Source organism: Mesoplodon densirostris, chromosome 1 (genome assembly GCF_025265405.1).
Source record: "Mesoplodon densirostris isolate mMesDen1 chromosome 1, mMesDen1 primary haplotype, whole genome shotgun sequence".
Taxonomy (NCBI): domain Eukaryota; kingdom Metazoa; phylum Chordata; class Mammalia; order Artiodactyla; family Ziphiidae; genus Mesoplodon; species Mesoplodon densirostris.
The window spans coordinates 70752415-70771058 of NC_082661.1; the positions used below are offsets into that span (position 1 = coordinate 70752415).

At 47.4% G+C, this 18644-nt stretch overlaps 1 protein-coding gene across 1 annotated transcript in view; it reads right to left on the reverse strand.

Annotated features, from left to right (window-relative positions):
• Positions 1-18644, reverse strand: part of C1H4orf50 (chromosome 1 C4orf50 homolog) — a 50371-nt gene that overhangs the window by 17779 nt on the left and 13948 nt on the right. Inside the window, exons 4-7 of the mRNA XM_060096143.1 lie at positions 14534-14645; positions 13324-13451; positions 9372-11867; positions 2039-2212 (exon numbers count right to left, since the gene is read on the reverse strand). Of these exons, the coding sequence (XP_059952126.1) occupies positions 2039-2212; positions 9372-11867; positions 13324-13451; positions 14534-14645 (2910 nt within the window). The remainder of the gene's footprint in view (positions 1-2038; positions 2213-9371; positions 11868-13323; positions 13452-14533; positions 14646-18644) is intronic.

An 18644-nucleotide genomic window follows, 5' to 3' on the forward strand; every position in this document is an offset into this window, starting at 1 on the left:
TGGAGTTCTATTTTTCACAGATCAGTGACAGACAGGACAAAAAAGTCATCATACCTCCTACGCTGGTTGAGGGCACAGTGACAAATATACCCTCATTAATTGCCTTGGCTTTGGAGGCAGGTGCCAATACTTTGGAAAGCAAATTTGCAATATGTATTTAGAATGAACACTATTTCTTCTCCTTAAACCAGTAATCCCAGTTCTCTGAACTATTGTATATAAACAATGATATATAAATTAATGGAAATAACTATAGATCCAACAGTAGGGGAACAGAAATCACATCCACCCCATAGATTACTGCACAGTCCAAAAAATAAAGGACAAAAAGGCTATGAAGCAACATGGACAGAGAACATAAAACTCCATGTATAGTGTATTCGATTATACAAAGAATGCATAAGAAAGAGTCGGAAATCACTCCAAAATGTTGATAGTGTATTTTCACCCATCACTTTGCCAAAAAGAAGGTAAAGTGTGATATGGTTCAGGGTAACAAGTTGTAGCCAAACAAATACACTCATTTATTTCTGGTGGGAGTGTACATGATGCAACATTTTGGAGGGTTATTTGCCATTATCGATCAAAGTTAATTATGTACATAGCCTTTGACCCACTAGGATGTAGCAGAAACACATCCCAAGACAGATGTATAAAATGTATAAAATGTTCGTTTGTAAAGCAAAGTAACAGAAACAATTTAGATTTCCATAAACAAAGAATTGGTTAAGGAAGTTATGGTTTGGTCTCTTGAAAAATAATATGCAAGCATTTAAAATAATGAAGTTCAGTTTGCATGTGTTGATATGGAAATATCACCAAAATTTTTTATTAAATGATAATAGCAAGATGCAGAATGTTTCTGTATGGTACGATTTCATATATGTACACACACGTACTGAATGTGGGTAGATAGGATTGAAAAAAATGGAAGTTAGAAGGAGTTGGGGTTGAGGGGGAGAAAGGACTATATTTTTCTGCATTTTTTAAAGGTTGAGATAATTTTAGATTTACATACAGTTTAAAAACATAATACAGAGAGATCCCTTGTATACTTTGCCTGGTTTCCTCTAATGGGAACGTTGTGCAAAACTATAGTATATTACAACCAGGTATTGATGTGGATACAATCCACTATTCTTTTTATAAAGGTTTATTTTATTGAAGTATAGTTGATTTACAATGTTGTGTTAATTTCTGCTATACAGCAAAGTGATGCAGATATATATATATATATATGTACACACACACACACACACACACACATATATATATATATATATATATATATATATTCTTTTCCATTATGGTTTATCACAGGGTATTGAATATAGTTCCCTGGGCTATACAGTAGGACCTTGTTGTTTATCCATCCTATATATAATGGTTTGCATCTGCTAATCCCAATCCACCATTCTTATTCGGATCTCTCCTGTGTATGTTTGTGTGTGTGTGTACCAAGTTCTGTACAATTTTATCACCTGTGTAGGCTTGTGTCTCCACTACCATAGACAAGATACTGAACCATTCCAACTCCACAAGGACCTCTCTTGTTGCTCTTTTATATTCACACCCACTTCCCTCCTTACAGAGAAAGGACTTTTATTTATGTAACACTTAAAAAACTGTTTGACAAAAAGGAGGACATGTCAAATCCATGGAGGAAATATGCCTTCTGAAAAGAATGAAGTTATATTTGGTTATCTACTTGGAGAAAAAGGTAATCAAATGCCTTCCTCATAATCTATCCCCAAATAAACTGTAGATGGATTTATTAAAAAAAAACTGTTTGACTTTTTAAAAAGCCATACACATGTATTACTATTTGTAGATCTAACAAAGGTTACCTGGATGGAGGGATTACAGGCTGGTTTTTCTTCCCTATACTGCTCTGCACTTTCAAAATCTAATAAATACTTACAAACTGCGGGAAAGGGCCAGTGAGATCTTACCTACTTCTTTTTTCTACTCTCAAAACTTTCCCAAGTGAGGGAACATTGGTTTTCAGGCGGGAAGGGGAAGCGTGGGCCCAGCCTACCTTGTCCTTGAGCTCACATTGGAGCCGGGCAGCCTCATCCCGAGAAGCCTGCAGCTCCTGGTGTGCAGACCCTTGGTCTCGGAGCTGGCACTGCAGGGTCAGCACCTGGTGATGAAGTTGTCTGATGCACAGCCTGAGGTCCTCCTTGGAAGCCTCAGCTTCAGGGTCCTGGAGCTGCGGAATCACAGATTTGGCTGCAATTCTTAGGTTATCTTCCAAGTAATTTGCCTTAGCCAACAGACAGTACCCGTTTTCCTTCTTAATTTGTTCTCCTACTTACATGTTTCTCATAGTCAATAAATGCCACAAAATAAAGTAACAGAGATCACTCCAAAAACTATTAGCCAGCATAAACATCATTATTACCCATATATTATCTTATATTTTCAGTCTTTCTGCTATGCCCTTACCCAGGTGCCCTTACCCTTGAGTGGGAGAGCTGGAAAGGGTCTAGGGAATCACAGAATAGCATTCTAAAGTGTTATTTTCAAAAAAATTTTTTTCACACATGAAAAATATGTGAAATGGCATGGTATTCCAGACTTTGTTTTAATAGACATCAGTCACCATTATACTGAAACACAGTATGATGAATGAAATTTAGTGTTCAAGTCCAATTATGAGATGCTTATTACACTAAAGCTTCATGTATTTCTATGAAACAGAATATACTGCATTTTCCCAAAACACTCTTCTTAAATCAGTACAAAATAGCTTCTAACCCTTCTTGGGTCAAACACGAGTGGGTTTCATATGAACATCAAATAGGGAATTTCTGGGAGGGCAGAAAGTGAGAAAGAAGGGGCTGATTTATCACCATGGGAAGTGTGGTCAAATGGCAGTGCTGCTACTGCCCTCACTGGTTCTGGACTCTAAATTTTTATTTTTTAATAACGTATACATACATATACATAAGCATGCATATATATGTATATATGCGTGTGTATATATATATATATATATATATATATACACACACACATACATATATATACACACACACACACATCCCCACATATTTTTTTCTATATACATTTATATGCCATATATATCTTTTGTATCTTGTTTTTCTCCCTTAATACCATGTCATGGTCATTTTTCCGTATCATTAAATAATGTCGAAAACCCTGTTGCTAGTATCTATGCAGTATTCTGTGACATGTTGAACGCTCAGATTATTCTAATATACTGATGCTATACTTGGGGCTGTGACAGAAAGCCTTATCTGACACACCTCTGGTTCTTCCCCTGAGATCATCAGAGGGGAATTTCTATGTCAAGGCCCTGAGCAGCATTAAGCTCTTGATTCATGCTACTAAGGTGGCCTTGGGAAGGAGCAGCCCTGCTAATAGTAAAAGTTCCAACTGCAATGTGTCCAGGGTCCCAGAAACTCAGAGATGTCTCAAATGCCTTTGCTCCTGACCCTGGCAGTCTAGCTTTCATTGAAAGCAGCCACCCCGGGAATGGAAAGCCCACAGAGATCATCTCTTCCATGTGTTCCTGACCTGGGTGTGAGATGGCAGGAGGGGCAGGAGAGAGAAGATGGAAGGGAGACAAAGCAGAGTCAAGGCGACCCAGTGGCCCATCAGGCCTCTCCCTTGTAAGCAAGGAATACGATAGCAGAATGTGTTGTTTTGTTTTTTTTTTAGTTAATAGAAATTCACAGATTGTGGGCCTGAGATTCACAGGCTGGGCCCCGTCAAAAACAGGTGCTCCGAATGGTTCCGTAAGATCCAGCTCCAAGATTTGCAAAACAACGTGGCCTTTCTGGGAAGTTTGGTGCCTTTCCTGTCTCTCTCCTCTGCGGTGATTTGGGCTTCATTCCCAGGGTCCTAAGAGACATTACTCTAAAGAGAATATAAGTGTAGGGTGGAGGCCGGCCCACTCAGTGACACTTGTGAACGACCCATGACTCACTTGCTCCCTAAGAGACCTCAGAGGCACATGCTGTAGCCGCAGGCTGCACTTGGGCTGGGAGCCCTGGGGAACACGGCCCTCGGGGAGCTCTGTCTGGCGGGGGAGGTTGACGCAGAAATAAGCCACTGGCTCAGGGTGGTGAGGGGAAGCCAGGAGGCCACCGGAGCCCAAGGGAAGCACTAAATCAAAGGCACCCACTGCCACCCAGCGGTGTGTGGTGAATGCATAACAACCACTCTCCAGGGAGGGAGGGGCACACGGATGTGGAACATTTGCTGATTTCCATGGTTTAAATACCATCATGGCCAACTGCAAGCTACCAAAATGGCACCACTGAAAGCGGAGTTGGGGAGAGATGTGCATGAGTTGCTTCTGCACTGAATCCATCCTGGGGGATTGGGAGGAGATGCCCTAAAATGAGACCTGGATGGTGAGCAGCAGTTCTCAGGAGAAAGCTGGGGTGTGGGAGGGCCGGGTTGAGGAACCAGGAGCGCAGAGACTAGGGAATGTATCCAGCAACAGCTGAAGCTCCCCAGGGGCCAGTATATAACTCACCAAAAGGAGTTTGGACTTCATACCAAGTGTGACAGGAAGACCCAGAGGGTTTAAGGTTTTTATTTTAAGCAAATCAAAACATGATCAGGTTTGTAACTTGGGACGAGGGAAACAGGAAGCTTTCTTCACCCTCTGCCTCCTGTCCATCAACAAATCCCATTGATTCTAACTCTAGTTTTTATCTGGAATCCTCTATCTTAAAAAAAAAAATTCCTCTATTCTAGCATCATCTCTTGGCAAAAATCCTCTTGACTGTTCTCCCTGTGTCCTCCCTGTGTCTTTACAGCATCAAAGATTGCATCTTTTTACGACAGAAATTTAATCATGTTGTCCTGCTGAAAACCCTCCAATAGTTTCCCACTGCATTTGGAAGTGATCATAACCAGAGCCTACAAGGCCTTCTGTGATCTTTCTCATGACAACTTTTCCATCCTCATCTCACACCACGCCCCACCCATGCCCACCGCGATCCAGCCACGCTGCGCTACTTTCTGCTTTTCAGCAAGCTAGGCTCATTCCTGACTCAGGGGCTGGCCACTTGCTTCTCCCTCTGCCTGGAATGTTCTTCCTTCACTGCTCCTTTCAAACCTTGAGACTCTCAGCTTGAAATTCACCTCCTCAGAGTTTTAGTTCCCACCAGGTCTTACTAGCTGGGATTTGACAAGATATTAGGGAACTACATAAAAACAATTCTTTGCAGGCATTAAATGGCAGCCAATGCAGGGCTACAATCCATGAGAAAAAGGATGCACAGCAAGGTGAGCTCTACATTGTCCCTGGAACATTTTCCAAACCATGGTTCAGGGAAGTAGATCCCATGCGGAACATGGTGGTCCTGCTAAGTGGAATCAGCGACTGGGGTTCAGGGATGCTATGGCAGCTGGGGTTTGTGGGACAAAGCAACAGAGAGAGGTGAGCCGCAGAGAAGAAATCCAGACACTGTCCTAGAAATACCCTTGGGTCCTTGGCTGAATCATACGTGGTGCAACATAGTGGAAGACTCTGAGGCCTAGCAGAGAACAGCAGCTGGGAGATCAATTGCTAAAGAGATTTTGGAGGTCACACACTGCTACAAAGATAGCAAAGTTCTGGCTTAGCCGAAGTGGAGAGTCTTGGGTGAATGCTCTGGGAACTCAGTTGATACCACTGAAAGGCCATGCCCTAGAAGCAAGGACCACACTTGAGGAGTAAAATCAAGCCCTGGTACTGAGGGGGAAACTGAAGTAGACCTGCACAGGAATAATGGTCTTCTGATCATTCAGCTACCTACCAGGACAAAACTTACTCAACATGCTTTAGAGGAAGCTAATAAGCAGGAATCTCTACATGTTCCACATAATGTCCAACACTTAAAAAAAATTACTAGTCACATGAAGAAGCAGAAAAGTGGGCCTTAACCAAGAAATAAAATAGCCAATAGAAACAGACTCAGAGATAATCTAGATATTGGGGTTAGCAGACAAGACCTTCAAAATAAGTATGATTATATTTTTTAACAACATAGGAAAAGACAGACAAAAATGAATGAAAATGTGGAGTATTTCAACAGAGAATCAGAATCTCTTTAAAAAGGATAAAATGGATATGCTACTGCAAAATACAGTAAATGAAATTAAGAACTAATGGATGGGTTTATTAGAAAACAGGACACAGCAGAACTGAACAGCAGAATGTTTAGTGAACTAAAAGACAGGTCAATAGAAAATTCAAACTGATACACAAAGAGAAAAAAATAGAACAGTTCCAAAAGATGTGGGATAAAGTGAAAAAACAGTCTAGGTTTTTAGGAGAGGAGAGAAAAATAGAAAAGAACAAAATATTTGAAGAACTAATGGCCAAGAATTTTCCAAATCTGATTAAAGATATGACTCCACAGTTTCAAGAGGCTCAGAAAAACCAAGCGGGATAAACATAAATAACACTTCATGTAAGCACATCATAGTCTAACTGCCAAAACCCAAAGATGAAAAGCAGATCTTTAAAATAGTCTGAGGTAAAATGACACATTTCTTTCAGGGGAAAAAAAGACAAATTATTCCATTTCTAGACAGAAACTGTGGGAGCCAGAAGACAATGAAATGAGATCTTTAAAGTGTCAAAAGAGGGAAACATATCTTCTTATCTAAAATTCTGAATCCAGAGGGAAAAAAATCTTTTAAAAGTGGAGTTGAAAAATTGTTTTCGTAAAAAGAAATTTGAGGGAATTCATCACCAGCGAAAAATAACAAAGTTCTTCAGGTGGACGTAAAACAGATCCACACAAGTAGAAGACAGAATGAACAGCACAAGAATGTAGAAAGATATGAATAAACATAAAAGATTATTGAGTGTTTAAAACAACAACAGTAAAAGCACTTTGTAAGGTATATATACATAGAAGTAACATAGTTGACAAAAATAAACAATGAAAAGGATGAAAAGGAATAAATGGAGTAAACTATTAAAAGATTTCTGAATTATTTGAGACATGGTAAAAGTACTAATTTAAAGTAAATATTAAAAATTAATACCTACATTTTGAAATTTCTAGGGTAACCACTAAAAGAATGACACTAAAATGTATATCAAAATAAGCTAATAGAGAAGAAAATGGAATAATAGAAAATAGTTTACGAATACCAAAAACAAAGGCAAAAAGAAGGAATAAAAGAAAAGAGAACAGAACAGACAAATAGAAGAAACAGCAAGAAGGTAAACATAAAGCCAATTACACAATTATGTATATGAAATGTAAATGGACCAAACACCCCAACTAAAAAGCAGAGGATGTCAAACTGAACTAAGTAAAAAAAACCCAAAAAAACCCCAGCCATATGTTGTTTCTAAGAAACATACTTTAAAGATACTGATAGCTTGAAAGCAAAAAGATGGATGGTGTAAAAAAGTTATATACCATGAAAATACTAATGAAAAGAAACTGATGTGGTACTTTAATATCAGACAAAGTCAACTTTAGGGCAAGAAATGTGAGAGATAATGAGAGACATTTCATCATGATAAGAGTCAATTCACCAGGAATACATCATAATCCTATATCTATGCATATCTAATAAATAATTTCAAAACATATGAATTAAAACTAACATAACAAAAAGAAGAAATAAACAAATGCACACTCAGAGTTAGAGATTTCAAAAGCCATCTTGGTAGATGACAAAACGAATAGACCATACATCAGTAATGATATTGAAGATTTGATTAGCATAATTAATCAGCTTGGGCTAATTAATACCCAACAACTGCACAATATTCATTCTTTGCAAGGGCACATAGAATATTTACCAAAATAGACCATAACATGGTCAATGAAGAAAATCTCAACAAATTTCAAGATTAAAATAATATAGTGGGGCTTCCCTGGTGGCACAGTGGTTGAGAGTCCGCCTGCCAATGCAGGGGACATGGGTTCGTGCCCCGGTCCGGGAAGATCCCACATGCCACAGAGCGGCTGGGCCCGTGAGCCATGGCCGCTGAGCCTGCGCGTCCGGAGCCTGTGCTCCGCAGTGGGAGAGGCCACAACAGTGAGAGGCCCGCGTACAGAAAAAAATAATAATAATAAAAAATAATAAAAAAATAAATAATATAGTGTATGTTTTCTGACAACAATGAAATAAAACTAGACATCAATAGCAAAAATATAACTAAAAATTCTACAGATGCTTGGAAATTCAACAACACACTTCTAAATAACCCATAGGTCAAGGAAGAAATTACAATAGAAATTAGAAGCTAAACTTTCAACTGAACAGACATAAAAAGAACAACTTATCAAAATGTGTGGGTTGTACTTGAAACAGTGCTTAGAGAGAAAATGCATAGATTTAAAGGCATAAATCACAAAAGAAGAACAGTTGAAAACCAATGATCCAACCTTTCAACACAAGAAGCCAGAAAAAGAACAGCCAATTAAACCAAAAGAAAGTAGAAGAAAGGAAACCATGAAGATATTAGAAGAAACCAATGAAATAAAATACAGATATACAATAAAGAACATCAATAAAACCAAAAAATGATCCTGTGAAATGACTCATAAAATTGGAGAGAAAGAGAGAGAGACAGAGACAGAGAGACAGAGACAGACAGGCAGAGAGATCAGATATGAATATATACAAAAGGACTCAACACTAAATATCCTACAGATACATTCAAGACCACTGGAAAAATAAATTTCATCCTAGCAGTCCTGAATGTCGAGTATTGTCCACAGATGAGGAAAACAGCTCAGAGAACTCACGGATGTAGTCAGCACAGAGCTGGGTTTGAACCCTGTTTGACTGAGTTCTAAAGCCCACTGCTCTCTCCTTTCAAGACCCAGTATTCAGTGTGATAGAGGTGTTGGCTAAAGCTATGGTGGTAATCAGATTGCAATATAGAAATGTATCAACTCAACACATTGCACATCTTAAACTTACACAGTGTTAGATATCAATTATATCTCAATATAAATACATAAATACCAAAAAAAAAAGACTCAATGTACAGAATTATAACTTGAGGTGCTTGAAAAACTCCTTGGTCTGAAAGTAAAAGCTCTAATATTAAAGTGTAAACACCCACTCCATGTCCCACCAGATACCAATTTGAACAGCCTGAACAGAGGGGCAGACTCGCATTATCTTATCCAGGGTAAGAATAAAGACTCTGGAGCCTGACTGCCCAGGTAGAGTCTGGGCTCAACCCCTCCTAGATGTGTGACTCTGGGCAAGTTACTTAACTTCTCTGTGCCTACGTTTTCTCACCTGGGAAATGGGGGTGGTGACTGTTCCTCCCTCCTAGGGCTGCTGGAGGACACGGTAGTAAAGGGTGTGGTCAGTGCTATAACTCAGCAAGATGATTAAACAGCCATGCAGAGTCAACCTACCCGGGGGCCACTGCGTGGGGACTTCAGAGCTCGCCCTTGGTCTTCAGAACACCGTGGTCTTTCGTCATCTTTCTCCAAATGCGCTTCTTTCACTCCTGCCCCATCGGTGTTTCCTTGCAGGGCACTGGATCCTGCGGCATTTCCCCAGACCAGTGATGTAGCAGGAGAATCAGCACCGCACCTGGAATCCTCCAGGCCTAAACAAGGTCCCGTCCACCCTCCAGCCAGACCCATTTCCTGCTCCGAGGGTGGCCCAGGGCCTCCTGCAGTCAGTTGCCCTGAAAGCTGGGTCACCTGCACCCCCCTTTCTACAGTGTTCACCTGGTCCACCGCCATCATGTTTTTTCCCTGGAGATACTCCTCTGTTCTCACCAAAGGTCCCTCATCTGTGCTGCTCCCCCACACGACTTCCCCCTCCAGGACTCGGATCCTTTGTAGAAGGTGTTCGTTCTCCCCCCTGAAGGCCTGGATCATGTCTTCTATTCCCAGCACTATATCCTTTATCAGCTCTTTATAACTGACCCCAAGCTCCGAAATCAGTGCACTGAGCTCCCAGTTTTCCAGGGTGATGCACTCCATCACGCCTTTGGATTTTCGAATGCTCGCAGACATGGCTTTCCGGAGCTGCCCAAGGTGCCCTTTCAATCTCTCGTTTTCCTCTTCGAGCTCAGAAATTTTGCAGTAACTTTTCCTGTTACAGTCTTCAAGGTCGGAAATGACCTGCACGTACTGGTCCAGCTCCCTCTTTACGTGAGAGATGTCTCCTAACAGCATGCCGTTATCCTGTTTGAGTGCAGATATTTTTTTCACATTTCTCTCCCTCTCTTTTTCCAGGACACGCAGTTTTCTGTGGCACCGCTCCTGATCTACCTGAAGCTTGGCGTTGTCACGTAAAACTTTGCTTCTCTCCGTCTTCAATCCAGAAATGAGCTGACGAAACCTAGTCCTCGCTCTCTCGAGGGCTCTCGGCTGCTGAGAGAGCTGGTTCCGACCCCACTCAGAGGACCCCTCTGGCGGGCCCGGGCTCAGGTTGACCAAATCCAGCACCGGCCCTGGAAGAACTTCTCCAGTTCCTAGGGCCCCAGTCTCTCCCGGTTTAACGTCTTCATCAGGCTCCTTGGGGTTTGCTTCCTTGGCATAACAAATATCCAAATGCTGGTTTGCCAAAGCCTGCTGAGGATACGCGTCCTCCTGGAAGCTGTGCCATCTCCGAGCAAAGCTCCAGTTTTCTCCTGCCAACGAGGAAGCTTTCTGGCCATGCCTCCCACTCCCAGGCTTCAGGATGGAGAGTTGCTGGAAACAAGCCTCCATCTCCTTTTCAAATTCCTCTATTTTTAACGCAGATCCCTCACAGCCTTTGCTTGGAGCCCGGGGGTGACTGGTAGGTTGGGCCCCCTCGGGCCATAAAGCCAATCCAGGAGACGGTGGCAAACCTCCCTCCTGCAGTAGGAAAAGCGTTTCCTTGGCCTCACAGTCCTCGGAGCCCGGCTCCTCCCGGACATCCCTGTGGCCCGGGCTGGACCCTTGGAGATGCAACAATTCCTCCTCCTCTTCCTGTCCTTTGTCCTCAGGGCTTCCCTCTGGGAGAAGCAGAGCGTTTCTAGACCACACGTAGTCTTCCTCCTTGCCCGGAACTCTCCTGAGGGCTCCGCCCTGCTCTGCAAAGGGCTGAGCACCTGCCGGCGGTGGCCCGTTGGTGCTGTGGGCCCTGGAGAAGGCGGCTGTGGCGGCCTCTTCCTCCTCTGATGATGAAAGCCCTCCTGCCCCTTCTCCCCCTTCTCCTCCTTCTTGGAGGCTCCAGACATGCCCTCCCCCCCGCCCCCTCCTGCTCAGGGATTCAGGACCCTCCGTTGACACTGAGGCCTCCCCCTGAGGAAGGGGCAGTGGAAGCTCCCGCCTGGGCCCAGGGCAGCAGGCTGCAGCCGGGGGTTCGGAAGCCCCGTGCTCATTCCGTACACCCTCTGGGGCCCTGACACCAGCCTCCAGGCTCAGGTTCTCACGGCTTTCCTGACTTGACTGAGCCCTGGCACCTTCCGGTCTCTGCCCTGGGGTTCCTCCTCCCTCCTTGCAAGAGTCTTTTAGGTCCTTGGGGCCTCTCCTGGGAAATCGGTGATTTGAAATGCATGGGGACTCCCGGCAGAGGGAGGCATCGTGGCTCCTTGCCTGGCGATGATTCCGGCTGGGGCGTCTTGCAGCGGAGAAAGCAGGCGGGGGCCTGGCCTCCAGCACCTGTTGGGCTTGCAGTTCTTCTGGGGAATCTTCCAGGAGCAGCCACGGCAGTGGCAGGGGAGCCGAGTCCCCAGCCTGCCCCCAGGGAGGGCGTGTGTACGTCTGCACTGGGAGGAAGGACACCTGGGCCGGGGTGGCTGCTAGCTTCTGCTCTGAAATCCAGGCCAGCTCCACCGGGAGGAGTGAGCCGTCCATGTCCTGCCCCGGGGGGAAGCCACAGATAAGAAGGACAGTCTGTTCGTCCAAGCTGGGCTCAGCCAGAGTAAACTAGGGGAGGGAAGAGAAGAGAAGGGGTGAAGCGGACCCTTCCCCCATAGAGCCTCTCCCCACCTCTCTGAGCTCATCTCCTCACCCAGCCATACAGGTCTTCCTAACACCCCGGGCCTGTTAGCACTCCAGGGCCTCTGCCCCTGCCCCTCCCTCTGCCCCCCGCCCCCCGCCACGGCTCGCCCTCTGGCTTCGTTAACATCTCAGCTCAAACGTTACTTCCTCAAAAAGGCCTTGCTGACCACTTCCACCACTGTCTGTCCATTCACCCCCTTTCCCTCCCTCTTTGGGGCCCTCCCCTGGCTCACATCATGTAGGATATGTGTGTGTGTATTGTTTAACTCCTCCCATAGCCCTGCACTGTCCAATACGGTAGCCGCACAGGCCACACGGGGCTCTTCCAAGTTAAAGCAATTCAGTGAAAGTTAACACTCAGTTCTGCAGTCACACCAGCCACGTTTCAAGCGCTCAGAAGCCACGCGTGGTTCACGGCTCCTACACCGGACTGCACAGGTGCAGAATATTGCCAGCACTGTGGAAGGCTCTAGTGGACAGCACGGTGTAGACTATCTGCCTAGAATAGTCCCGGGCACACAGGAGGTGTTTCATAGATATTTTTGAATATCTTTTTATATTTACTTATTCAATGAGCTTAACCAGAGAGGAGGACTGGCCTGACTCAGAGAACAAACCCAGGCTGGGCTGAGGCCGGGAGATGAAACTTGGCTTCATCCAGGCTCAGTAGGAGCCCTCGGCTCACATACGACCACGACCCCACTCGCACCTCGCAGCGCTCCCAGCCTCACTGCCTTTACCTGGCGGGTCTTCCCACCTGGCCTGCCCTTTCGCTGTCCATCCCTGGTTTCCTGTCTGTCTAACTACTTCCCCAGCTTCTCTGTGAAGCTCTCCCCACCCCAGGGACTGCTCTGCCCTTTTCCCACTTTGGGTGTGACACAGCACACCACGCAGTGGCTCAGAGCAGGAGGTGAATGAATGAAAGTAGGTGAGCAAGGAAGGCCCCCCCCCTTTAGAACCACAAAACTGCATCAGGACTGGCTGGAACCAGGCTCCTGACCCTTAGGGAAGAGTGTGGTGCAGAGTGTGGGCTATAGAGACGTGAGGACCCCAGTCCCCTAGAGGGCTGTGAGGCCTTGGGAAATCATGACTTCCTCCTCTGCAGAACGGGGGGTCATGGCTCCTGCCCCATTGCTGGCGGGGAGGTTTCACTGAGATGAACTTTGCTACGTGGCAGCTGGGTCTGGGCACACAGCCCTCCTGCCCACTCCCCACCCACTCAAGTCTCCCTCTCAATTATTTCCAGAACGTTCTTCCAAACCCCAAGCTTCTTTACCTCCTTCGCCCACCTTCTGCGTGGTGGCGACACTGTGCAGCACACACAGTAGGGCTGATCGGACCCACCTGTCACCCCAGGCACACAGAAAGCCTCTGGCCTCACCTGTCCACGGTCAGATCCTGCGAGGTCTCCTGGGAACTTGTACGTGGTCTCCGGGCCTGGGATCAAGACAGCAGTGCCTTGTCCAGCCCCAGTGCAGTCCCAGGCGCGGGGCCCCTCGGAGGGCTGGCCTGGGAAATGACAGGACCGGAGAGTTAAGAAGACCCTCCTAGGAGCTTTCCCATGATTGCCACCAGCAGGGCCATCTGCTGTTAGGATGAGACGGCACTTCTCATGACTCAGGGCCTTTGAGCCTCCAAAAGTGGCCTGCTGGCCACCACTGCCTGTCAGGTGAGAAACCCAGGCTCAGAGATGGGGAATGACATCCACTGGTGAGCATCAGAATCGGGTCTGGAAGCCACCTCTTCCGACCACAAAGCCCACGACATGTCCCCGGCCCCGCACCCTCATGGTCACACAGGGTCATAATGCCTGGGCCCCAGCCCCTCACGGTCAGCACGTAGACAGAGGAGTTGATGCCCAGGCTTTGCCAGACATGCCCCGCCCCCTTCCCCAAGGACAAACCTGACCTCGTTTGACTTGTCAGCTCTGTTCCCCAGAAATGGGATGGAGGGGAAAGGCCAGCTTTGCTGGTCAACAGCCCCGCTGGGTATAACTGACCCCCTCATCCTTAAGTTGAATTTCACCTTGGAAAACTGTACATAAACCACAGATGGCCAGCTGGACACCGTGGCTTTGGGGCTCCCTGCGTGCAGTGGCTTTTGCAGCAGGGACCCCGGAAGCTGCACCCGAGACTATTAGCAGAAATATTGGTTCCTGTTAGGGACAACTTAGGGATAAGGGGGTCCCAGCAACTCCCAGACTTCACACTTGTCTCACACCTGAGCTGTCACTGGGGCGGGGGAGGGGAATAGAACAGCTCCTGGTCATGACACGGTCTTCTGCGAAGACAAATCCCACTGAAGGGACCCCTGCTGCCTGAGGCTAGCACGTGCGTTGCCTGGTTGGCACCCTTCTGAGGGTTGAGGGAGTGAGCCTAAATGTCGGGTTGAGCCTAAGTCACAGACCTTGCCGTGGGCGTTGTGGACTCTGATCCTACCTTTCCCAGCTGTGTGGCATCAAGCAAGCAACGCTACCTCTCTGAGCCTCAGCTTCCTGACTGTAGAGCAGGGACCGCCACCCTGCTGTGTCATCAGGACGTCGTAAGAGAGCTGGCCCATCAGTGGATGTCCACACGGGGCCCCCCACGCACCTGCCGAGCCCCTTGGTCCAGGGGCCCCGTCGGGGCCTCGGTTTCCGCAGGCATCCGGAGCCTCCTCCCAGGGCAGGGGCAGCGATTCATCCTGAACACAGCCCAGGGCGTCCTTGAGGAAAAAAACACAAGAAGACAAGACAGCTGTGAGTGTCCCTGGTTGCAAGGGACCCTCCAAGCCTGTCCCTCCCAAGGACTCCTGGAGGGAGTCGCATCCCCTCCCCAGGTGAGGACAGCAGAGGGCAGTGGCCTGGCCATAGTGCCCTGGTCCTGCATTCTCGGTCCTGCCAACCAAACTGTCTCCTGTGAGCACCCAGCGTCCATTTAGCAGACGATGGGGAGTTGTCCATTCAGCCAAGATTTTTCTGGGCCCCTCAAGGTGGCACCAAAGGCTCCAGTCCCCTCTCCTTCTGGTGCGGAAGTTCCCTCTGTATCCACCCGAGGTGGGAGACTGCCCTGGCCTCCGGGCAGTCCTGTCCCTCAACTGTCCACAGGCCCCAAACGCTACAGCCAGGCATCTCCGGGAAGCACCCTCCTCCTCTGGGTCTCACCCCAAAAGGCAAGCTGGGCTGTAGCAAGGAGCTTCCCTAACCCAAAGCCCACCTCTCGCCCCACAGAGCACGTTAGAGGCAGCACCTTGACTGCAGCTCCAGCCACCACCCACGAGGGGCCAGGGCACAGGTCTCCTGCAGGTTCCCACTGCCCCGGGTACATCTAGCCCGGTTCTAAGGGGCGCTGTTTGCTTCCCACCTGCTCCCACACTAGACCTGAGGTCGTTCAGGAAGGAAACTGGCCTTCATTCGGTCCGCACTGTCACTCCAGCCTGGCACACACTAGGTGCTTAATAAAGGTTTGACAGTTGGATGGATAGACAGAACCTGCTGAAAGGCAGAAATTCCGGACTCGCCGTGCATTTATTCAGCAAACATTTATTAAGCTCCTACTGTGGGTCAGGTGCTCTTCTAGGGGAGGGAGAAACGGAAATGGACAGGTCATGCTCCGTCCCCGTCCCCAGGCCCTCACCTGCTCTCAGCAGACCCCTGCGTTGGCCACTAACTGGGCCTCCTGCTTCCCCTCCCGTCCTGCCCGCAGCTGCCAGGGACCCTCTGACCTGCAAGTCCCCCCTCACCTCCCCCACTCAATCCACGGGATCAGCTCCTGTGCTGCAGTCAGGCACGGGAGGCCGTCCAGGCTGTCACCGCAGCCCCTGACACTCCTGGTCCTGGCTTCGTCTCACAGTGCCTCCTTGTCCCCCCACCCTGATTCCTGCTGGCCTCCGCATGTGCGGTTCTTCCCGCCTGCCTGGCGCATCCTCCTGGGAAGGGTACTGGTCGCATGCTGCCTCCTTGCAAAACCCTCCCTCCCCCTGGCTCTCTGCCCCTCCTTTCCACACCCTTTGGCAGCCTAGCAATTGCACTGAAATGGAAACCGGCTCAGGTTGCCCTCCTGTTTCCCACCCTTCCCACTGCCCTGAAAGATAAAACCCCTGCCTGCCCGGCCTCACCACACCCGTCTCTGCTCTTTGGATGGACCCTTCTCCCTCCTGCCTTGGGGCCTCGCACCCCTAGTGCCTACTGCCTACACCTCTCCTCCCCACCCTTCTGCCTGGCCCAGCTGCTCCCTTCTGGGCTTAACTTAAAGGCCAGATCCTTAATGAGGCTTCCCTGAGCCTCCCCCAAATGAAGCCCCTCCCTCACTGCAGCATCCCCTCCTCATACCCCAAGTTTGTGACCTTCCAGTTACTGTGCTACAGTTTGTGTCTCGTCCAGTTTTCCTCAGAGACCAGGGGAGACCAGACCCTGGCCACACCTAAGGATCACCCAGAAGCTTTTAACAAGCACCGGAACAGGGCCCCAGCCAAGACCAATGAAAACCAGAGGGGTCTGGGCACAGCCCTGCTCTGCATCCAGATGGGCCCGGCCAACCTGCCATGGGGTACCTCATGGTTTTCTCCACTAGCTTCCCACCTGATCAGAATTAAACACTTTTGTCAAGAACTTAAAATCGCTATTGGAAGGAGGTGGAGATGAGAAAATGGAGAGAGAGAGAAGGCACAAGAGAAAGGAAGAGAGAGAAGGCAAATGAGAAAGAAAAAAAAGAGAGGAAATGGGATGCAAAAAGGGAGACAGAAATTCAAAGACATGAGAGCAAGCAAGAGAGAGAAGCAGAAGGAAGGAGGAGGGAACAGATGAAAGGGAGGCGGAGGGCAGTGTCAAAGGCCACCATCATTCTGCTGTTCATTTCTATTTGGATTTTGCTCCAGTACCCAAGCTGACTTCCATTCAGTTCAACAAATACTTTCTGAGCACCTACTATGTGGCAGGCTTTGTCCTGGGGCTGGGACACAGCCATGGATAACACACACAGACCCCTGCCTCGAGGAGCTAACATCCAGGGGAGGACTTCCGAGATGATGCTATACCCACTTCATGTCACAAGTGATGAAATCAATACTCAGAGAGGGACAGTGACTTGTCCAAGGTCACATAGCACACACAGTGGGAGAACAGGACCTGAACTCAGGTCTCCGGACTTGATCCGGGCCTTCTCTCCCCCTTCTTGCCCCCCTCTGCTCAGAGCTGCCAGCCCTCCCTGCTTTTCAACACTCACAGGAGCATTTGCCGGTAACTTTACTTGGCTTTAGTTTTAACGTGTAATTATTTTGAAAGAAGAAAATGAGGAATACAGTGATATCCAAACACAAATATTACAAATGTGTGAGAATATATCCCTCTGGGTTTTTTCTCTGTGCAAAGACATTTAAATTCTTCCAAAAGTCTGTTTCTACAAAATGTTGACTTTCGCTTTGTGCATTTTTCATGTGATCGTATCGAAGGATCATTTCTCCACAACTTCTTCTGTAATGTGGTGTTTTAGGGCTGCCAAAAAATCTCTGACGTAAGGAATGCCTTCACTTACCAAATCAGGTCCCTCTGATCAGACATTTAGGTTGTTTCCAATTTTTACCAACTATAAACAGTATTGAGGTACTTTTAATATATGACAAATATTCTGAATACAGTGGAATCTTGAGGTTTTTCTCATTCGTATTTTTCTTTTTTTAAGTAATGGACCTTTTTTGTAAGACCACGGTCCATCTGTATTTCCTTTTTATGTTATTTGTATGTTTGTGGCTTTTGCCTATGTTTTGTTTTTTGACATTATCGAAACTGTTTTAAAGCCCTTGCTCGCTGCAGGAGTGAGTGACAAATGTGTAACGGCACTTCTGCTCAGGTGCAAGCTTTGAGCAGGAACGGGCTGCCTGGACTCAGGAAACAATGAAGAGATTCTCATACTCGCCAACAGGAGTCGCTCTACTCATATCGCTGGGGCCGAGAAGCTGGCCTGAGCAGCCCGCATTCCTGAGGCCACTGTCACAAGGAGCGGGGTCGCAGCTCTGGGATGACTGCCTGACACTGACATCATAAGAGAGTGACTTTTAATCTCTTTATACGAGCCTGCTTGTTACCCTCCAGGCCAGGCCACTGCCCCAGGGTGTCCCCTGCTGTAGCGGTCATCATCCAAATTGCCCTTTCTGCTCCTGTGTCTATCTCCCCTACAAACTTTTGAAGAGCAGGATCGCCTCCCCAGCCCCAGTGGCCGGCACGGTGCCTGGAACATACAGGATGCCCAGTGCACGCTTGCTAAAAAGCATTTGGACACATCTGCAGATAGGCTTTGCTTCTCTTGCAAACCAGAGTCCTCTTAAATTTTCTTTCACCTGGGATTCTGACCAGAAACCCCCTCCCCAAACTCCTCCCCGAGTTGGGCGTTTGTCCTCGCAATGGCCATTCCTTTGGGGACCTGGGCTCCAAGCAACTTGTTCTAGAAACTATAAACTGTGCGATCCTGGGCAAGGCATGTGCCTCCTCTGTGGGGTTGGGGACAAAATCACTGATCCCTGCCTGGCTACCTCCCAGTATCAAGGAGATCCTGTTTGGGGAAGTGCTGTGTAAATAGGAATCAAATAAAATATCTTCTCATAATGATTACCCTCACCATGAATCACACCATGACACACATCAGATGTAACCAAGGGGCTGGTTTGGGTTGGAGGCACCCTAATAATTTGTAATGACTTTCAATACGATACACACTTCCCTGGGGCTAG